The 21,635-nt window shown below is 43.8% G+C and overlaps 1 protein-coding gene across 12 annotated transcripts in view; it reads right to left on the reverse strand.

Annotated features, from left to right (window-relative positions):
* Positions 1 to 20,167, reverse strand: part of DDX43 (DEAD-box helicase 43) — a 41,434-nt gene extending 21,267 nt beyond the window's left edge. For 3 of the 12 annotated variants that reach the window (XM_036872263.1, XM_036872261.1, XM_036872260.1), the window contains exons 1-4: positions 3,531 to 3,999; positions 1,609 to 1,664; positions 1,197 to 1,323; positions 263 to 388 (exon numbers count right to left, since the gene is read on the reverse strand). In XM_036872263.1, the coding sequence (XP_036728158.1) occupies positions 263 to 388; positions 1,197 to 1,323; positions 1,609 to 1,664; positions 3,531 to 3,780 (559 nt within the window). In that variant the 5' untranslated portion in view covers positions 3,781 to 3,999. Of the gene's footprint in view, positions 1 to 262; positions 389 to 1,196; positions 1,324 to 1,608; positions 1,665 to 3,530; positions 4,000 to 16,591; positions 17,798 to 18,123; positions 18,269 to 18,534; positions 18,795 to 19,022; positions 19,426 to 19,449 lie in introns of those variants that run through there. The other 9 variants (XM_036872266.1, XM_036872265.1, XM_036872264.1 and 6 more) reach the window with 9 other exon arrangements.
* Positions 20,168 to 21,635: the final 1,468 nt, after the last annotated feature.

The raw sequence follows: 21,635 nt of genomic DNA on the forward strand, positions 1-21,635 counted from the left end.
TTTCTATTTTTATTAAACTTGTGCAGCGAGTTACCTCAAATAAGACAAGGTATAAATAAGTTTTAACTTTCCATTTGTAATGTAAACCGCAACACAGACATAGAAATATCATGTCCTAGAGACTAACTGCAGCATTTCAAATTCTACTGTCATTTTGCTTATAGATTTCATTACTAAGAGCAACACATTTTTTATAGAGGTTAAAAACCTCAATTACTAGGAACAACAATACCACATGTAAGTGTTGGGATCCAGCACTAACCTGCCCACTTTTTTTTGTTGCATTTCAAAATATCTTCTCGGAACTTATCCCAATCAACCAATTTCTGATTTCCTGAAACATCTTTCCTTGCATCTTTTCCATCCGAAGGTTGGACAACAGCAACATCTGTTAAAAATATTCCAAATTAGTTTCCAAACAAATCCTACCAGTATAAAATCCAAAACAATTTTACTATTTTCTGTTTTAATAACCCAACAATAATAATGCTTGAAACATTAAATTTAGGAATTTAGTACAACAGTGCCATGACCATTCCGGTCACGGTTTGCCAGTTATTTACTTCAGATTTCTGAAATGCAAAAAAAAATTACTGGAGCAGTTAAAAAGCATGAGAGACTTAGTGTCTGATAATAAATAACACATCACTTATCATTACGATAATTCTGTGTGGCAGATATTACCCCAGGTAAACAGAAGAGCAGTGTCTTAGAGGCTTTTTAGAGGTTCTTTCCCAAGAAACACTAAGAGGCAATGCTGCCATCTGGACGGAAGACTCTTCTCCTTGTTGCTTCTGGAAATAGTTCAATAATGGCTTTTTCTCTAGTCCAAGTAGATCTGAGATTTTTTTAAATATCAAATAATTAGGCAGTTTTCAAAGTCAGTCACATTCCAGGGAAGGGACCATAGACAGGAGGCCAGGACTAATCCTTGCTGTACCATCAATAGTGAAGTGTATTAAAAGGTTATTTTGTTTTTACTCAAAAGTAAAACTGCCAGGCTTAACAGCAGATATTAAGTGTCTTAGTTTGAGGAAAAGTATCCTGGATTTCATAGAAAAAAATTCTATAACAGACTAGATTTAATGATGGCAAGCCAAAGATTTGTTATCAGGAAAAGCAGCTATAATATGGCTTATAACACTGAATAAAACATTTAAAATTTTACAGGGCTTTAGTGGGCAAAAATTACTTACCAACTTTGGGTTCTGTTTTGTAGTCTTCTTGTTTTTGAACAAGATTATCTATCACTGTTTTCGCTTTGCTCTGCATTGCCTTGGTGCCAAAAATTCTTACTTCTGCTTCAGGGTACCCTTTTATTATCTAGATACAAGGGGGAAAATAGGTGAGATAAGTCCCTTCACCGTCCCCCCCACCGCACTCAACCTCAAATAGAATAAAAGTGTAAAGGAAATACAGGATTGCTATCAATCAGCATCTAAGATATAATGAATGGACTACAGCTTAGGTGAGTTCTTAAAAAGAAGTATGAAGAGCTTTGGCAACTTCTCTAAGTTACAACAGTATGTTAATAATTGAAGAGAAATTAGAGTTAGGAATGAACCATAGTTCATCCTCTTTAAGGATTTAAGAACCCAAATAATTTACCTGTATTTTGGTGTATGTTGAGCTCTGGATCTCTTTTATTTTTGACCCACCACGCCCTGTTTTTAAAAATAAAGGGTTTTTTTTAAAAAATTGAAATCAATTATGGGGAACCCACTACCCACTACCGACTTTGCTCAAAGCCTTCTCTAGTTCTTCCCAGATCATCCAAACAAAGGCTCCTAGGGTCCAGTAATCACTTTCAGTTTGGAAAAAGGGAAGCAGGCGCTTTCTATTCCAAATTGTGGTGGGTGGTAGGAGGTTCCTTTCCCAGAGGTAGATACTAAGGATTCACCATCAGCCCAAGGAAAGACTAATTGGATCCAAAGTGTTGGCAAGGATGTGAAGAAATTGGAACCCTTACACACAACTCAACCAAAAAAGTCCAATTAAAAACTGGCCAAAGGTCTTGAATAGACCTTTCTTCGAAGACATAATTATGACCAACAGGTGTATATGAAAAGATGATGAAATCATCAGAGATATGCAAATCAAAACCACAATGAGATATCACCTGTTAGAATGGCTCTTATCAAAAAGACAAGGAATATGGGGCTTCCCTAGTGGCGCAGTGGTTAAGAATCCGCCTGCCAATGCAGGGAACATGGGCTCGAGCCCTGGTCCGGGAAGATCCCACATGCTGCGGAGCAACTAAGCCCGTGCACCACAACTACTGAGCCTGCGCTCTAGAGCCCACACATGACAATGAGAAGCCCACGCACCGCAACGAAGAGTAGTCCCCACTCACCACAATTAGAGAAAGCCCGGGCACAGCAACGAAGACCCAATACAGCCAAAAATAAAAACAAATAAATAAATAAATTTATTTAAAAAAAAAAAGACAAGGGATAACAAGTTGGCAAGGATGTGGAGAAAGGGAACCCTTATGCACTGTGAGTGGGAATGTAAATTGGTGCGGTCACTATGGAAACAGTATGCAGAGTCCTTTAAAAACTAAAAATAGAACTACCATGTGATCCAGCAATCCCACTTCTGGGAACTTATACACAAGAATTGAAACTAGGATCTCAGAAAGATATCTGCATTCCCATATTCATCATTATTCACGATAGCTAAGAGGTGGAAATCACCTAAATATCTGTCAACAGACGACTGGATGAAAAAAATGTGGCATATGCACACAAGGCAAGTTTTCAGCCTTAAAAGGAAATCCTGCCATTTGTGACAACACATATAAACCCTGAGGACATTACACTGAGATGAGCCAATCACAAAAACCTGCAGATTCCACTTCTATGAGGTGTCTGGTGGCTGCCAGGGATGGGGGAATGGGGAAATGAGTTGTTGAGAGGTAGATTCAGTCGTGCAAGATGAAAACCTCCTGCAGATCTACTACACAACGTTGTTCTTAGGGTCAGCAATACTGTAAATGTATGTTGTTTACCACAATTTTAAAAGGGGGGGCAAACCTTAATTCCAGTCATTTCCAAATGTTTTTCAAAAACGAATTTGTAAGACTCACGCTATACTAAGAAAAAGAACACTTTTTTCGGCAGATTAATCATATTCAAGTTACAGAAACTAAGTGCAAGGTATGGCTAATGTTCCGAGCAGCCCTTTAATATCCTACGCTTTCTTATCTTGGGTTAATGGCTCTCCCCGGTGCTCAAACGGACTGACTCCTTTGTTGTTCATTTTGGGGTAAGCTGCCAAAGCTCTGACCTTTCATCCCAAAGATTTCATAAGTCTGAGAGTTGGCGCTCCCAAAACATCGTCTCTATAAACTATACAGAGATGCATTAAACGCCATCACTCTAGCACCAAAGCGTATCAGACAGGTCGGGTGGGGACCCGAGCCGCCCCAGTGGCCGCTGATTGGAGGCGAGGCGGGCGGGGCGGGGATGCCACAGGCCCCGCCTCGCCTCACCCACCCCGGCCCGCCCGCGCAGGCCCTCCGCTCTCACCTATCACCGCGCCCACCCAGTCGTTCTTCAGCTTGAAGGAGAGCGGCGGCTCCCGGAAACCAGCGCCCACGGGCTGCTGGACGCCGGAGGGGCCCCTCCAGCCGCCACCTCCGCCGGCCTTCTGGCCTCCGCGACCGCCTTGGCTCGGCTCCTTCTCCGGCCTCCTTTCCGGAGCCCGACGCAGCGCCGCGCTCCTCCGAGAAGCAACGACCCAGGAGGAGGCGTTGGCGCCAGCTTCCGGCCGAGACATGGCTCCGCGAACAGGATCCGGCGCCTCCGACGTCTTCCGGCAGGCCCTGCACACTCGAGATGCCGTCGAAGGCTGGTCCACGAGGGCAGCCACGCAGCCGCTGCTCAAGGCGCCCGCGCGCCGACGCCCCGCCCAGGCCGCTGCCTATTGGCGGACGCGGCGCTGTGAGCGGGGCTGATCCAATGGGCTGCCTCCATCCTGCACTCCCTGCATCCTGCGATCCCTCCACCCTGCGTGCGCGCTTGAGTGAGTTCCTGCGCGGGCCTTGTCCTTCTCCGTTGCGGGCTGTCCGGCGCTCTCTGTTCTTTCCGGCTACACACCCGCTCCTGGGACCCGTATCTCAGGGGCGCGGAAAGCGCAGTCACGTTTAACAGCCGGACCCAATACAGTCATTAAAAATTTGAAACAAAAGGTTGACAATAGTATTCACCATTGCTGTGTGAACAACACTTTGATACAGTTAAGCATATGTTAGGTTTTAAAATGGTGGTTGTCATAATTGGAAAAGATACATGTACCCCTTGGGCTTCCCTGGTGGCGCAGTGGTTGAGAGTCTGCCTTCCAATGCAGGTGACGCGGGTTCGAGCCCTGGTCTGGGAGGATCCCACATGCCGCGGAGCAACTCGGCCCGTGAGCCACAACTACTGAGCCTGCGCGTCTGGAGTCTGTGCTCTGCAACAAGAGAGGCCGCGACAGTGAGAGGCCCGCGCACCGCGATAAAGAGTGGGCCCCGCTTGCCGCAACTAGAGAAAGCCCTCGCACGGAAACAAAGACCCAACACAGCCATACATACATACATACATACATACATAAATAAAAAGAATGTAAGCAGACAAGAATAGCATTAAAAAAAAAAAAAAGATACATGTACCCCAACATTCATAGCAGCACTATTATAATAGCCAAGACATGGAAGCAACTTAGGTGTTCATGCACAGATGAATGGATAAAGAAGATGGGATATGTATACACAATGGAATACTACTAAGACATAAAAAAGAATGAAATAATGCCATTTGCAGCAACATGATTTGACCTAGAGATTATCATACTAAGTGAAGTAAGCCAGACAAAGATAAATATCATACAATATTGCTTATATGTGGAATCTAAAAAAAAAAAAATGATACCAATGAACTTATTTCCAAAACAAAATAGGCTCACAGACATAGAAAACAAACTTGTAGTTACGAAAGGGGAAGCAGAGGGAGGGATAAATTAGGAGTTTGGGATTAAAATATACACACTACCATTTGTAAAATAGATAACAACAAACTACTGTATAGCACAGGGAACTATACTCAACACTTGACCCAAATGTTGGCTGTAATTTAAGGGCTAATGAAATAAATTGAATAAATGCCTGAAGCACTCCCATTTTGCAGGCTGGCTCTGTGGCTGGACATATTATTCCAAGGATGCAATCCAGATGGGAGTGCCCCTACTTTGATTAGGATCTTCAAATTCTCTGAAGAGATCTCTGTTTGATCATGTGTTAATCAAACATAGTAGACATCTATTATAATTCCGGGTACTGTGGTCTGCGCCCAGGATTGAAAAAAAAAAAAAGTACTACTCATGGTCCATCCTGGGTTGAATGGGTTAACATGGAATTAACTATAACTCTTAATGCAATAAACCCTGGACTTAATCAGATTACAATGTTATTGAAGCACCCAGGAAACACATAAAAAGATTAATGTTTTATGTATTTAGTCTCCTTTCTCTAATCCTTACTCTGAAGTGGATTGTATTAATGATCTTTAGAAAGAAGTTTTGTTGGATTAGATTTGCTAATATTTTGTTGAGAGTATTTGCATCTATGTTCATGAGAAATAGTTCTGTACCCTTCTGGCAATGTCTTTGTCTGGTTTTGGTATTAGGGCCATGCTGGCCTCACAGAATGAGTTAGGAAGTTTTCCCTCTTGTTCTATTTTCTGGAAGATATTGTAGAAAGTTAGTATAATTTCTTTCTTAAATGTGTGTTAGAATTCATCAGTGAACACATCTGGACCTGGTGCTTTCTGTTTCACAAGCTATTAATTATTGATTTAATTTATTTAATAAATGTAGGCCTATTCAATTTGTCTATTCTTTTTTTTTAATTTTTGATTTTATTTATTTTTTATACAGCAGGGTCTCATTAGTTATCCATTTTATACATATTAGTGTATACATGTCAATCCCAATCGCCCAATTCATCACACCACCACCACCACCCCACCACTTACCCACCTTGGTGTCCATACGTTTGGTCTCTACATCTGTGTCTCTATTTCTGCCCTGCAAACCAGTTCATCTGTACCATTTTTCTAGGTTCCACATATATGCGTTAATATACAATATTTGTTTTTCTCTTTCTGACTTACTTCACTCTGTATGACAGTCTCTAGATCCATCCACGTCTCTACAGATGACCCAATTTCGTTCCTTTTTATGGCTGAGTAATATTCCATTGTATATATGTACCACAACTTCTTTATCCATTCGTCTGTCGACAGGCATTTAGGTTGCTTCCATGACCTGGCTATTGTAAATAGTGCTGCAATGAACATTAGGGTGCATGTGTCTTTTTGAATTATGGTTTTCTCTGGGTATATGCCCAGTAGTGGGATTGCTGGGTCATATGGTAGTTGTATTTTTAGTTTTTTAAGAAACCTCCATACTGTTCTCCATAGTGACTGTATCAATTTACATTCCCACCAACGGTGCAAGAGGATTCCCTTTTCTCTACACCCTCTCCAACACTTGTTGTTTGTAGATTATCTGATGATGCCCATTCTGACTGGTGTGAGGTGATACCTCATTGTAGTTTTGATTTGCATTTCTCTAATAATTAGTGATGCTGAGCAGCTTTTCATGTGCTTCTTGGCCCTCTGTATGTCTTCTTTGGAGAAATGTCTATTTAGGTCTTCTGCCCATTTTTGGATTGGGTTTTTTGTTTTTTTAATATTGAGCTGCATGAGCTGTTTATATATTTTGGAGATTAATCCTTTGTCTGTTGATTCGTTTGCAAGTATTTTCTCCCATTCTGAGGGTTGTCTTTTCGTCTTGTTTATAGTTTCCTTTGCTTTGCAAAAGCTTTGAAGTTTCATTAGGTCTCATTTGTTTATTTATTTTTTATTACTATTATTTTTTAATAAAGTTATTTTATTTTATTTATTTTATTTTTGGCTGCGTTGGGTCTTCGTTGCTGCACATGGGCTTTTCTCTGGTTGCAACGAGCGGGGGCTACTTTTCGTTGTGGTGTGCAGGCTTCTCATTGTGGTGGCTTCTCTAGTTGGCAGCACTGGCTCTAGGCATATGGGCTTCAGTAGTTCTGGCACACGGGCTCAGTAGTTGTGGCGTGCAGGCTTAGTTGTTCTGCGGCATGTGGGATCTTCCCGGACCAGGGCTCAAACCCGTGTCTCCTGCATTGGGAGGCAGATTCTTAACCACTGCACCACCAGGGAAGCCCTTATTTTTGTTTTTATTTCCATTGCTCTAGGAGGTGAGTCAAAAAAGATCTTGCTGTGATTTATGTTGAAGAGTGTTCTTCCTATGTTTTCCTCTAAGAGTTTTATAGTGTCCAGTCTTACATTTAGGTCTCTAATCCATTTTGAGTGTATTTTTGTGTATGGTGTTAGGGAGTGTTCTAATTTCATTCTTTTACATGTAGCTGTCCAGTTTCCCCAGCAGCACTTACTGAAGAGGTTGTCTTTTCTCCATTGTATATCCTTGCCTCCTTTGTCATAGATAGTTGACCATAGGTGTGTGGGTTTATCTCTGGGTGTTCTACCCTGTTCCATTGATCTATATTTCTCTTTTTGTGCCAGTACCATACTGTCTTGATTACTGTAGCTTTGTAGTATAGTCTGAAGTCAGGGAGTCTGATTCCTCCAGCTCCATTTTTTTTCCCTCAAGATTGCTTTGGCTGTTTGGGGTCTTTTGTGTCTCCATAAAAATTTTAAGATTTTTTGTTCTAGTTCTGTAAAAAATGCCACTTGTAATTTGATAGGGATTGCACTGAATCTGTAGATTGCTTTGGGTAGTATAGTCATTTTCACAATACTGATTCTTCCAATCCAAGAACATGGTATATCTCTCCATCTGTTTGTGTCATCTTTGACTTCTTTCATCAGTGTCTTATAGTTTTCTGCATACAGGTCTTTTGTCTCCCTACGTAGGTTTATTCCTAGGTATTTTATTCTTTTTGTTGCCATCGTGAATGGGATTGTTTCCTTAATTTCTCCTTCTGATCTTTCATTGTTAGTGTATAGGAATGCAAGAGATTTTTGTGCATTAATTTTGCATCCTGCAACTTTACCAAATTCATTGATTAGCTCTAGTAGTTTTCTGGTGGCATCTTTAGGATTCTCTATGTATAGTATAATGTCATCTGCAAAGAGTGACAGTTTTACTTCTTCTTTTCCAATTTGTATTCCGTTTATTTCTTTTTCTTCTCTGATTGCCGTGGCTAGGACTTCCAAAACTATGTTGAATAATAGTGGCGAGAGTGGACATCCTTGTCTTGTTCCTGATCTTAGAGGAAATGCTTACAGTTTTTCACCATTGAGAATGATGTTTGCTGTGGGTTTGTCATATATGGCCTTTATTATGTTGAGGTAGGTTCCCTCTATGCCCACTTTCTGGAGAGTTTTTATCATAAATGGGTGTTGAATTTTGTCAAAAGCTTTTTCTGCATCTATTGAGATGATCATATGGTTTTTCTTCTTCAATTTGTTCATATGGTGTATCACATTGATTTGCGTATATTGAAGAATCCTTGCATCCTTGGGATAAATCCCACTTGATCATGGTGTATGATCCTTTTAATGTGTTGCTGGATTCTGTTTGGTAATATTTTGTTGAGGATTTTTGCATCTATATTCATCAGTGATATTGGTCTGTAATTTTCTTTTTTTGTAGTATCTTTGTCTGGTTTTGGTATCAGGGTGATGGTGGCCTCATAGCATGAGTTTGGAAGTGTTCCTTCCTCTGCAATTTTTGGGAAGAGTTTGAGAAGGATGGGTGTTAGCTCTTCTCTAAATGTTTGATAGAATTCACCTGTGAAGCCATCTGGTCCTAGACTTTTGTTTGTTGGAAGATTTTTAATCACAGTTTCAATTTCATTACTTGTGATTGGTCTGTTCATATTTTCTATTTCTTCCTGGTTCAGTCTTGGAAGGTTATACCTTTCTAAGAATTTGTCCATTTCTTCCAGGTTGTCCATTTTATTGGCATAGAGTTGCTTGTAGTAGTCTCTTAGGATGCTTTGTATTTCTGTGGTGTCCATTGTAACTTCTCCTCTTTCATTTCTACTTTTATTGATTTGAGTCCTCTCCTTCTTTTTCTTGATGAGCCTGGCTAAAGGTTTATCAATTTTGTTTATCTTCTCAAAGAACCAGCTTTTACTTTTATTGATCTTTGCTCTTGTTTTTTTTTTCTTGTTTCTATTTCATTTATTTCTGCTCTGATCTTTATGATTTCTTTCCTTCTACTAACTTTGGGTTTTGTTTGTTCTTCCTTCTCTAGTTCCTTTAGGTGTAAGGTTAGATTGTTTATTTGAGATTTTTCTTGTTTCTTGAGGTAGGCTTGTATTGCTATAAACTTCCCTCTTAGAACTGCTTTTGCTGCATCCCATAGGTTTTGGATCGTCGTGTTTTCGTTGTAATTTGTCTCTAGGTATTTTTTTATTTCCTCTTTGATTTCTTCAGTGATTTCTTGGTTATTTAGTAATGTATTGTTTAGCCTCCATGTGTTTGTGTTTTTTACGGTTTTTTCCCTGTAATTGATTTCTAATCTCATAGCATTGTGGTCGGAAAAGATGCTTGATATGATTCCAATTTTCTTAAATTTACCAAGGCTTGATTTGTGACCAAAGATGTGATCTATCCTGGAGAGTGTTCCGTGTACACTTGGAGAAGAAAGTGTAATCTGCTGTTTTTGGATGGAATGTCCTATAAATATCAATTAAATCTATGTGGTGTATTGTGTCATTTAAAGCTTGTGTTTCCTTATTAATTTTCTGTTTGGATGATCTGTCCGTTGGTGTAAGTGAGGTATTAAAAGTCTCCCACTATTATTGTGTTACTGTCGATTTCCTCTTTTATAGCTGTTAGCAGTTGCCTTATGTATTGAGGTGCTCCTATGTTGGGTACATATATATTTATAATTGTCATATCTTCTTCTTGGATTGATCCCTTGATCATTATGTAGTGTCCTTCCTTGTCTCTTGTAACATTCTTTATTGTAAAGTCTATTTTATCTGATATGACTATTGCTACTCCAGCTTTCTTTTGATTTCCATTTGCATCGGATATCTATTTCCATCCCCTCACTTTCAGTCTGTATGTGTCCCTAGGTCTGAAGTGGGTCTCTTGTAGACAGCATATATATGGGTCTTGTTTGTATATCCATTCAGCGAGCCTGTGTCTTTTGGTTGGAGCATCTACTCCATTCACGTTTAAGGTAATTATCGATATGTATGTTCCTGTTACCATTTTCTTAATTGTTTTGGGTTTGTTTTTGTAGGTCCTTTTCTTCTCTTGTGTTTCCCACTTAGAGAAGTTCCTTTAGCATTTGTTGTAGAGCTGGTTTGGTGGTGCTGAATTCTCTTAGCTTTTGCTTGTCTGTAAATCTTTTGATTTCTCCATCGAATCTGAATGAGATCCTTGCTGGGTAGAGTAATCCTGGTTGTAGTTTCTTCCCTTTCATCACTTTAAATATATCATGCCACTCCCTTCTGGCTTGTAGAGTTTCTGCTGAGAAATCAGCTGTTAACCTTATGGGAGTTCCCTTGTAAGTTATTTGTCGTTTTTCCCTTGTTGCTTTCAATAATTTTTCTTTGTCTTTAATTTTTGTCAGTTTGATTACTATGTGTCTCTGCCTGTTTCTCCTTGGGTTTATCCTGCCTGGGACTTGCTGTGCTTCCTGGACTTGGGTGGCTATTTCCTTTCCCCTGTTAGGTAAATTTTCAACTATAATCTCTTCAAATATTTTCTCAGGTCATTTCCCTCCCTCTTCTCCTTCTGGGACCCCTATAATGCAAATGTTGTTGTGTTTAATGTTGTCCCAGAGGTCTCTTAGGCTGTCTTCATTTCTTTTCATTCCTTTTTCTTTTTTTTTTTTAATTTTATAGCTACTTTATTTATTTATTTATTTTATTTTTTGGCTGTGTTGGGTCTTCGGTTCGTGCGAGGGCTTTCTCTAGTTGCGGCAAGTGGGGGCCACTCTTCATCGCGGTGCGGGGACCGCTCTTCATCGCAGTGCGCGGGCCTTTCACTATCGCGGCCCCTCCCGCTGCGGGGCACAGGCTCCAGACGCGCAAGCTCAGTAGTTGTGGCTCACGGGCCCAGCTGCTCCGCGGCATGTGGGATCTTCCCAGACCAGGGCTCGAACCCGTGTTCCCTGCATTTTCTTTATTCTGTTCTGTGGCAGTGAATTCCACCATTCTGTCTTCCAGGTCACTTATCCATTCTTCTGCCTCAGTTATTCTGCTATTGATTCCTTCTAGTGTATTTTTCATTTCAGTTATTGTATTGTTCATCTCTGTTTGTTCGTTCTTTAATTCTTCTAGGTGTTTGTTCTTTAATTCTTCTAGGTCTTTGTTAAACATTTCTTGCATCTTCTCGATCATTGCCTCCATTCTTTTTCCGAGGTCCTGGATCATCTTCACTATCGTTATTCTGAATTCTTTTTCTGAAAGGTTGCCTATATCCACTTCATTTAGTTGTTTTTCTGTGGTTTTATCTTGTTCCTTCATCTGGTACAAAGTCCTCTGCCTTTTCATTTTGTCTATCTTTCTGTGAATGTGGTTTTCCTTCCACAGACTGCAGAATTGTAGTTCTTCTTGCTTCTGCTGTCTGCCCCCTGTCTGTTTCTTCTTATGTGAGTTTTGCCAGATTATGTCTTTCAAGGAATTGGTCCATTTCACCTAAATTATCAAACTTGTGGACACAGACTTATTCATAGTATTCCTTTATTATCTTTTTAAAATCCATGGGATCTGTAGTGATGTCTCATCTTTCATTTCTGATATTAGTAATTTGTATCTTCTCTCTTTTTTTCCCTAGTTACCCTGACTAGAGGTTTATTGATTTTATTGATTTTTTTTCAAAGAACCAGCTTTTGGTTTCATTGATTTTCTCTATTGATTTCTTGTTTTCAATTGCATTGATTTCTGCTCTAATTTTTATTATTTCTTTCCTTTTGCTTAGTTTGGATTTAATTTGCTCCTTTTTTTCTAATTTCCTAAGGTGGAGACTTAGATGACTGATTCTAGGTCTTTCTTCTTTTCTAATATATGCATTCAAGGCTCTATATCAATACTTCCCTCTAAGCAGTTTCCACTGTATTCCACAAATATTAGGTTGTGTTTTCATTTTCATTTAGTTCAAACTATTGTTATAAAACCAAACTTGGGCCCACTCTCCTGCCACACAGCAAAGCCAATCTGTTGATACCAGGTTATAGTGGAGGAAATTACAGTGTTTATTTGTGGGGCACCAAGTAAGGAGAACAGGCAGCTCATGCTCAAAAGACCTGAACTCCCTGATGACTTTCAGGGCAGAGTTTTTAAAGGCAATATTTGGGGTGAGGGCTGCAGCTTGTGAAATTTCTGGTTGGTGGTGAGGTAACAGGGTGTTTTGGGAATCTTAGTCATAACCTTCTTGTTCCAACCAGTCCGGGATCTATATGTGTTCAGCATATCATCACCATCCTCCACCTGGGTGGAGGTCTTGGTTTCTGCATAACAACTCAAAGATATGTTTCAGACTGTTATGTATATCCCTTGAGGAGGAAATAGTACTGTTTTATGGCTGAACAATTGTTCAGGCTATCTTGCTTAACTACTGGTTCAGGTCTTGCTTAACCAAGGTCCTGGTTCCTCCTCAGGGAACATAACAATACACCTTTGAGTTCTTCTGGAGGGACTAAGGCCCCCCACCCAGGTGGAGGATGGTAACTTCAGGATGAGCACTAGATTCCTGGAGCACCACCCTGATAACTTACCACCAACAAATCAGAAGAAAGTCACACACCCTGCAATCCTCACTCCAAATTTTGCCTTTAAAACCTTTCCCCAAAACTATGGGGGGAGTTTGGATGTTTTGAGCACAAGCCACCCATTCTTCTTGCTTGGCCCTTGCAATAAAGCTTTCTTTGCTCCAAACTGACATTTTGGTTTGTTTGGCCTCACTGTGCATTGGGCACACAAACTTGGATTTGGCAACTTACGTATGACTTTATATTTAAAATAGGCTTCTTGTAGACAATATATTGTTGGGTCTTGTTTCTTGATCCACTCTGACAATCTCTCACTTTTAAATGGTATACTTTGACCATTAACACTAAAGTGATTACAGAAATAGTTGGTTAATATCTGCCATATTTGTTACTGTTTTCTATTTGTTGCCCCTGTTCTTTACTCCTGCTTTTGTCTTTCACTCTTTTCAACCTTTTGTGGTTTTAATTGTGCAAACTGATTCTATTTCCTCTTCTATCTTAGCATAACAATTATTTTGCTTATTTTTTAAAATATTTATTTATTTATTTGGTTGCACCAGGCCTTAGTTGTGGCAGGCGGGCTCCTTAGTTGTGGCAGGCGGGCTACTTAGTTGTGGCATACAGGCTCCTTAGTTGTGGCATGCAAACTCTTAGTTGTGGCAGGCATGTGGGATCTAGTTCCCTGACCAGGGATCGAACCCGGGCCCCCTGCATTGGGAACCTGGAGTCTTATCCACTGTGCCATCAGGGAAGTCCCTGTTTTACTTATTTTTTAATTGGTTATTTTATTATTCAGTTTTAAGCATTCATTGTATATTTGTATACAAATCCTTTATTAGAAGTGTGTTTTGCAAATAGTTTCTTCAAGTCTATGGCTTGTCTTTTTATTCTTTTAACAGTGTCTTTCACAAAGCAGAAGTTTTAAATTTTTTTTTTTTTTTTTTTTGCTGTTCCATGCGGCTTGCAGGATCTTAGTTCCCCAGGGATCGAACCGGGGCCCCAGTGGTGAAAGCACCGAGGCCTAACCACTGGACTGCCAGGGAATTCCCAGAAGCTTTTAATTCTGATTAATGATTGTTCTACTTTCTGAAGGATTTCTTTCCTTCACTTTATTCTTGCATATAAAGATGAATTCTACCAAACATTTAAAAAAGAAATTGTATCAATGCTCTAACATCTCTTCCAGAAAATGGAAGAAGGGGGAATACTTCCTAACTTTTTCTGTGAGGCCAAAATTACCCTTATACCGATAGTGAACACTAAGATAAACTATGGACTTTGAGTGGAAATGATGTGCAGATGTGTGTTCATTGTAATAACAAATGCACCAGTATGGTGAGGGATACTGATGGTGAGGGAGGTCCTGTGTTGGGGGTGGATGGTAGGGGATAATGAGGAGTATATAGGAAGCCTCTGCACTTGCTGCTCAATTTTGCTGTGCATGTAAAAAAAAAAAAAAAAAAAGGCATTATAGAGCAGTTTTAAGTGGAGAGGTGGTGAAGAAAGACACATCTAAGATGCTAATTCCAGGTAATATGAATCCTTGTCCTTTTCTTGTACTTGTATTTTAAATTAGTCATAAAGTAGAGCAAAATGCATCCCTGCCCCATCCGTGACACTAACACTTTTGCAATAACCAACCAACTTCTCTGTTTATAATTTGTCTTTTGACTTCATATTTTAGAGATGGGGCATAGGGGAATTTTTTTTCCCAATTAAAGAAGTTTTAATTCTAATTTAGTAAAAACTATTACCGTTCTTTTATGGTGACAGCTTTTGGAGCCATGATCTGGAAGTTTCTCTTTATCCTCAAATTATATAAACATTGATCTATATATTCTTCCAGCACTGCTTTTTTTAAAAATTTTTATTTTATATTGGAGTACAGTTGATGTACAATGTTGTGTTAGTTTCAGGTGCACAGCAAAGTGATTCAGATACATATGTATAAATATTCTTTTTCAGATTCTTTTCCCGTATAGGTTTTTGCAGAGTACAGAGCAGAGTTCCCTGTGCTATACAGCAGGTCCTTGTTGATTATCTATTTTATATATATCAGTGTGTATATGTTAATCCCAACTTCCTAATTTATCCCTCCCCCCCCCACACCTGCACCTTTCCCCTTTGGTAACCATAAGCTTTTTTCTAAGTCTGTGAGTCTGTTTCTGTTTTGTAAATAAGCATATACGTACTTATACATACTTTCTCTGGGCATATATCCGCAGAAAGCCATACTTTGAAAAGATACATGCACCCCAATGTTCACTGCAGCACTATTTACAATAGCCAAGACATGGAAGCAACCTAAATGTCCAGATGAATGGATAAAGAAAATGTGGTACATATACACAATGGAGTATTACTCAGGCATAAAAAAAGAATGAAATAATGCCATTCGTAGTAACATGGATGGACCTAGAGATTATCATACAAAGTGAAGTAAGTCAGACAGAGAAAGACAAATATCATGTGATATCACTTATATGTGGAGTCTAAAAAATTATACAGATGAACTTATTTAAAAAACAGAAACAGACTCCAGCACTGCTTTTCGAAAGAGGCAAAATGTTTACACTCTTTCTGGAAAAAACCTTATGTGTATATCAGATAGGCATCCACATTTATTTTCAAAATGTCCCAGCACTGTTTTGAAATTACAGTTTCATTATATGACATATACACACACATACATGTTTCTGTATTTCTGTGCTTCCTATTCTGTTCCACAAGGGCAAGGACACTGACGTGAACTTGTATTTTCAAAAGATGACTTTGGGTGCTATATGGAGAATATACTTTAAGGGGGAGAAGTTTTTTTAATATATATATATATTTATTTGGCTGTGCTGGGTCTTAGTTGCTGCACACGGGATCTTCAGTTGCAGCATGCGGGCTCTGGTTTCCTGACCAGGGATCGAACCCAGGCCCCCTGCATTGGGAGCACGGAGTCTTAACCACTGGACCACCAGGGAAGTCCCTAAGGGGGAAAAGGTTTTGATCTGATGGGAAAGTTGTAACTTAAGCATCCGTAAGGCTACAAGGAAGCTCTTACAGAGGCAAAGGATGGTGATAGCGCAGACTGGTTTCTTAGCAGTGGAGGTCGTGAGAAGCAGTCCTATTTGAGGTTTATTTTGAAAGCAGAGCTGACAGGATTTGTTTATAGGTGTGAAATGTGACAGAAAGGGAGGATTCAACCCGGTGAAAGATGGTGGCCTTTACAGGAAGGGAGAAAACTAGGGCAGGGCAGGTGTTGGGAGCAGGTTAAATGAGAAATACCTGTTATAGTGCAAGTGCCAGGTAGAGAGTTGGATTTAGTAAATGTTTTACTTCCCTATGATTCTCTGTAGTTTGATACAAATAAAGCTGCAAAAGAAAAAAAGCAATCTCTAAAGAGAATAGAATGTGTTTGTGATCGTTGAACTAGTAATTCCACATCTGGGGTTCTTCCACTTCTAACGGAAATATTCATAACATGCACAGACGCTGACCTGGCTCCTGTGGGCTGAGAGGACACCAGTAGCTGGAAAGCCGCCCGGCGCTGGAAGAGCGCTGCCTGCCCTCCGAAAGGCCTTCGGTACCTCGCGCCGCGGGGCTCACGCGCCCGCAGCAGGAGCGCCCTCCGCGAGTCCCGGCCGCCTGGGCCCGGGTCTGACCCGATACTGGGCTTCGGGGTCGGGCCGCCCCGGAGCGCGGCTCAAGCCCTGGGCCAAAAAGCCCAGGGGCCGCCCGAGGGCTTCCCGGGCTTCGACGGGCTGCGGCGTCCAGCTTCTACCAGGACACTGAGGGGGCCTTGTCCCAGGAGGAGAAAGAGGGGAGGATTTACCCGTATTCACGCGACGGGCACTCATCGACCTGCGTGCGCATCCTTCTCTACTGGTTCCAAGGGGAGCACCTGCAAACCCGTAGAGCAGGTGGAAAAGATCCTAGGTGAGTGCTTGGCGGGGGCGCGCTCCACCCGCCGGCTCGGGCGAGCTCCTCCTCCTCCCGCGCGCGCGCACGGCCGGGGTACAGTCTCGCCCCTGCGCCCGGAGCAGCCCGACCTGCCCCTCCGGCGCCCCCTTCCCGCGGCGCGCACAACCCAGGCACCAAATCGTGCACTTCGAGCAGCTGACCGAGATCCTGCTGCAAGTGCAAACGCTCGACCCGAAAGGCCTGGCCAGGATCTCGGTTTTCCGGCCCCTGGAGAAGAACAGGCTCAGCCCATCGTCCTTTGCAGAAGAAGGCAACTGCTCGTCCGCGAGTCCCCGGAGAGTAGGAGGGCCCGCTGCGGGCTCCGGGCCGCCGGGCGGGTCCGAGGATGAGGGCGGGTGGGGTGGAGACAGACCGGGGCTGCGGCCTGGGTGGGGGAGCCTTGTTTGCCGCTCCGCAAGGTCTCGGGAGCTTTCCGGAGCCCGCGAATGCCGCTCGCTCTGCCGGACGAGACCACCTCCACAAGGGCCCTGAAGACCTAGCAGCGAGGTGAGAGGGAAGGGGAGAGATCGGTGTGACCCTCTGCCCCCTCCCACCCTCTTTATACGAGATCGCGGAGATTTAAGGGAACGACTTGTCTGTCTTGTTCCCCTGTGAGCCTGGTGTCCCAGTTGCTCCTGGACCCCCTCCTCCGGGCGGCGTGGGTGGAGGGCTCAACCCGTCTAGCGGCTGGAAGGAGGCGGGGGAGGAGCGCTGGCCCCGCCCGATCCTCCCATCCGTCTGCGGTCGGTGTGTTTTCCAAACTTTTCCGGTTCGCGTCCAGGAGTTTTCCGGCTATGCAGACAGAATCCGGTGCCTGTGAGGCCTCCGGGTTTCAAGAGAGGCCCGGACCACTTCGGGCAAAGCCGGGCTCGGGAGCCGTGGCGGGTCGCCAGGGCCCGCAGAGCCGAGGTTACAACTTGCATTTCCAGCCACAGGGCATCTGGAGAAATTCCCGATCGTGGTCTGGGAGCGGCCCCGGTCCAGCCGAAGTAGTCCCGAGCCTCCAAAGGGTCTCAACACGGAGGATCCCTGCCCATGGTCGTGCGCCCCAGGGATGCCTCAGGGCCGCTGCGGGATGCTGGGGGGAAGGTGTGAACACGGCGTCAATCTAGGGCCAGGAGTGGCAGCCCCACCACCCCGCTACTTGGAGCCGGTGTGTAGAATGAGGAACCCATTAAACCCGGGTCGTGGCGACTCCAGGCCAAGTCTACCATCTCTCTCCAACCCTGCCCCCAACCTCTAGGGAAACGGCTTTCCCTCCAGCCCATCAACACGTTAAGTGCGCTTCTTTGTTTTAACTCTTCAGATTAGTGGGGATTCCTGAAGTAAATCGATTTGTATCAAGAAACAAGGAAAGCCAAAGCAAGGAGGGGACCTGCGAACACTTGTTTCTCTCCAACTTACTGGGCCTGAACAGTTCGACCTTGGACTTGCAGCCCCCAGCCCAGAGTCGCCTGGCAGGGGGCCGGCGGTTTTGCCGGTGCGTCAGCAACAAGATTCAGTTCCTCCCAGCGCCAGACTCGAGGGCTTTCCTGGCCTCAGGTCTGAGCTACCCGCACAGGAGAGAAAAGCAGCCAAATGAGAATCAGAAGCGTGTGACATGAATTTTAAAATAGGCACGTGACCACCGCGGCCCTCAAGCTGGCGAGGCCCGGCTCCTCCCACCTGCGGAACTCAGTCCACACTCTGGATGTACTGACGCTGCATGATCCTCCCAAAGATTTAGAGGCTCAGGAGTCAGGTGTAGGGGCTTTCCCGAAGGTCCCGAAGGGACGGGAGCGGGATGGACAAGCCTCCCTTCCCACACAAACATACTTGCGCAGAGGGCCCCGCCCGCCCAAGCCTCTCTCTTGCGTCCTGGCGGCATCAGTTCCACTCGACCAACACCTGGATAAATCCATTGTGTCCTTCCCTCGAGTAGCATCGTCCGTAGACTGTGATCTCCAAGGGGTCTTCGAAGCACCTTGGATCTCCTCGGGTCAGTGTTGAACCAGCGTTCTGTTTGGGGGAGGAGATCCCCACCCCGGCCTGCGCGGGGAGAGGGTGCTCAGGTCCGGAGAGCTGGGTCCCGGTGCCTGCGAGGCCAGGAGGCTGTTTTGCCGAAAGCCTTACTTTCGGTTTCAAGGTTAGTAGGACTCGCTGGCAAAATAACCACTCTACACTCAGTTAAACAAGAATCTAGCCAGAGTTTGTTGAATTAACAATGATTACAGTATACCAATTAAGAAGAGAACAGTATAACTAACTGAGAAAAAATAGTAAGGACAGAGGTTTATACGTCACCGAATTGGGGAAGCACCTACATCCAGATCCAAGCAGCGCTGGGAAGTCCCTGGAACGGCGATCTGGAGTCCCGATTGGAAGGTCTCGGGCGGTGCGTCCACCCCACGGTTGAGACTTCAGAGTACTGCTCAAAGGAGTCCTGCTTTTAATGCTAAGCCGCAAGCCAAGAGTCACCAGCTTACGCGCAAATATGCAGCTCTGGCTATTATCAGAAATGCTTTGCTCTCTAGTCGTAAGTCTCAGAATATTCGCTGATCCCTGGGAAGCGGCCAGATTCCCAAGGCTCAGGAAGCTTCGTGACTTATTCCCTTCCTTACCTGTTGGTTCTCAGGCTTGCTAGCGCCGTTTCTGCTGACCTACATAGTCCAGCAGTTTGGCACGTAGCTCCCTTCAGGGTCTTTGGTCAAAGGCCTATTATTGCCTCTCAAGACTGAACAAGACTATTACCTTCCCCAGCAGAGGCAGGAGCCAGCGGCGCTCGGAGGAGGTCCCAGCCGCGGGAGGGGCTGCGGCCCGGAGGGAGCATGCTGCCTGCCTGGAGTGCACGCGCCCCGGGCGCGCACGCGGCTCACTCACCAAGTACCGCATCCACCAGCTCAGCCTCTTGGTTCAGACGTGGACCGGAAGCTGGGTCTTCGAGTCTTCCGGCTCGGAAGAGCTCTGCGGAGTATCTCTCTGCTCCCTCCGCGCTCCCGCCGCAAGACCCCTGCAACTCGGAGAAGCAACCGGACAGGAGGCCAGGTGTTCGGCGGCGCCCTGTCTCCACTTCCAGGCTCGGCGGAAACTGCCCGCCCTCCCGAGGCCGCGGGTCCCTCCGAGTCACCGCCCCGCAAAAGCTGCCAGCGTTTGGGGAGGCGGGAAGCGAAGACACAGCGGGCCTCCCGCAGACCTGGGAGGCAATCGAGGCCTCTCCAAGCATGATTCCGGTCCCTCACGGCCCAGGGGCGGTCCCCTCGGGAGAACAGCGGCCGAGGGCAGCAGCGAGCGGAGCAGGTGGCCTGCGCGGGAGACGGCTGCGCGTCCAACGCGCGCAGATTACCTGGGGCCTCATCGCTGAGGACTGCCCATGCAACAGCACACCAGGACACTGAATGGGGAGAAAGTCAACAGAGCTGCCTGTCGTTCAGGCCACACCCACGAGAAGAATTCAGTGGAAGTGTGTAACTCTTGCCGCAGCAGAGAGTTGACAGAGCGTCTCTGAAACCCCAGTCCCAGGTGACCCTGGAGGACTTGGCAACATGCTTTCCACTATTCGGGGCTTCTTCCTACCTCATGTTTAATTCTCTTGCCCAATATTCATTTTATTTTACTTTTCCTTAATCATCAGCTCTTGGTGTAATATAAATGTTCGACCATTTAACATTTCATTTACAGAAATTATTTATGCCCTGTTTTACTTTGTCTTGGAGTTGGGAGTTGCTCTTTTCCTAACAGCATGTGTTCACTTCATGGTTCCTTTATTTCCTCCAATTTTTAAAGACTGAAAGCATTTAACATAGAACTCGAGTGCAAGATATACCATTGGATATAGGTCATTAGCTTTTTTAAAAAAAATAGAATTAATGTGATTTATGTTTTATTTACTTTTATTTATTTAAAAATATTTATTTATTTTCTTAATATTTTTGGCTGCATTGGGTCTTAGTTGTCGCATGACGTGGGGTCTTCAGTTGAGGCGCCGGGGATCTTTCGTTGCGGTGCTGGCTTGTCTCTAGTTGTGGTGTGTGGGTTTTCTCTCTCTAGTTGTGGCGCTTGGGCTCCAGAATGCATGGGCTCTGTAGTTTGCAGCACGAAGGCTCTCTTACCAGCTCAGTAGTTGTGGGGCGTGGGTTTTAGTTCCCCCACCAGGGATCGAACCCGCGTCCCCTGCATTGGAAGGCAGATTCTTTACCACTGGACCACCAGGAAAGTCCCTCATTAGCTTTATATGTAAAATATAATTTAAATATTATTTAAACTTTAAATTCTATACCCAAACTATTCATCAACTATAAGGGAAAGTTAAAAATATTAAACATGAAAAACCTTAAAGACATGGCAGATTTAAACACACGGCATTCATCAAGCACCCTGCCAAAATCCCTCTAAAAAAGAGATTATTAAAAGACATAAATGCACAAGGGTAAAGAATGGGTGTGTACACACACACACACACTGACACATACTGCAAGCTAGAAAGCAGATGAGAATGTGATATTTGGTTTAGACCAGAGAAAATGGAAAAGTAAACCTTGAAGAAGGCTGATTTGTTCTGTAGAATCCCAATCTGCTTCAGAAATGAGAGGCATCAAGTTCTTCTGAAAGTGGAGATGAGGGTTCAAGAATCATGTGAATGAAAAATATTGCTGCCATATCAGTAAACAAAGGATGTTGCAGTCATCAGTCCCTCACATTACAGCTGCCCGGACCGCCTGGATGGTGAGCCCTGAGGGAACTCAGGATGGAAACAGGATGCCCGCCATCAAACTCGCAGCCATTGCAGCCACATCCAGTGGTGCACCCTGAAGGACTCAGGGTGGGAAAGCACAGGATACTGACCCCAGATAGCGGAGGTGCATATCAAAGGAACGATTTCAGTGAGCCCAGACTCTTGCATCTTCCCATACACAGAAAAGCGCTAAATTCCTTGAGAG

This window comes from Balaenoptera musculus, chromosome 12, assembly GCF_009873245.2.
Source record: "Balaenoptera musculus isolate JJ_BM4_2016_0621 chromosome 12, mBalMus1.pri.v3, whole genome shotgun sequence".
NCBI lineage: Eukaryota > Metazoa > Chordata > Mammalia > Artiodactyla > Balaenopteridae > Balaenoptera > Balaenoptera musculus.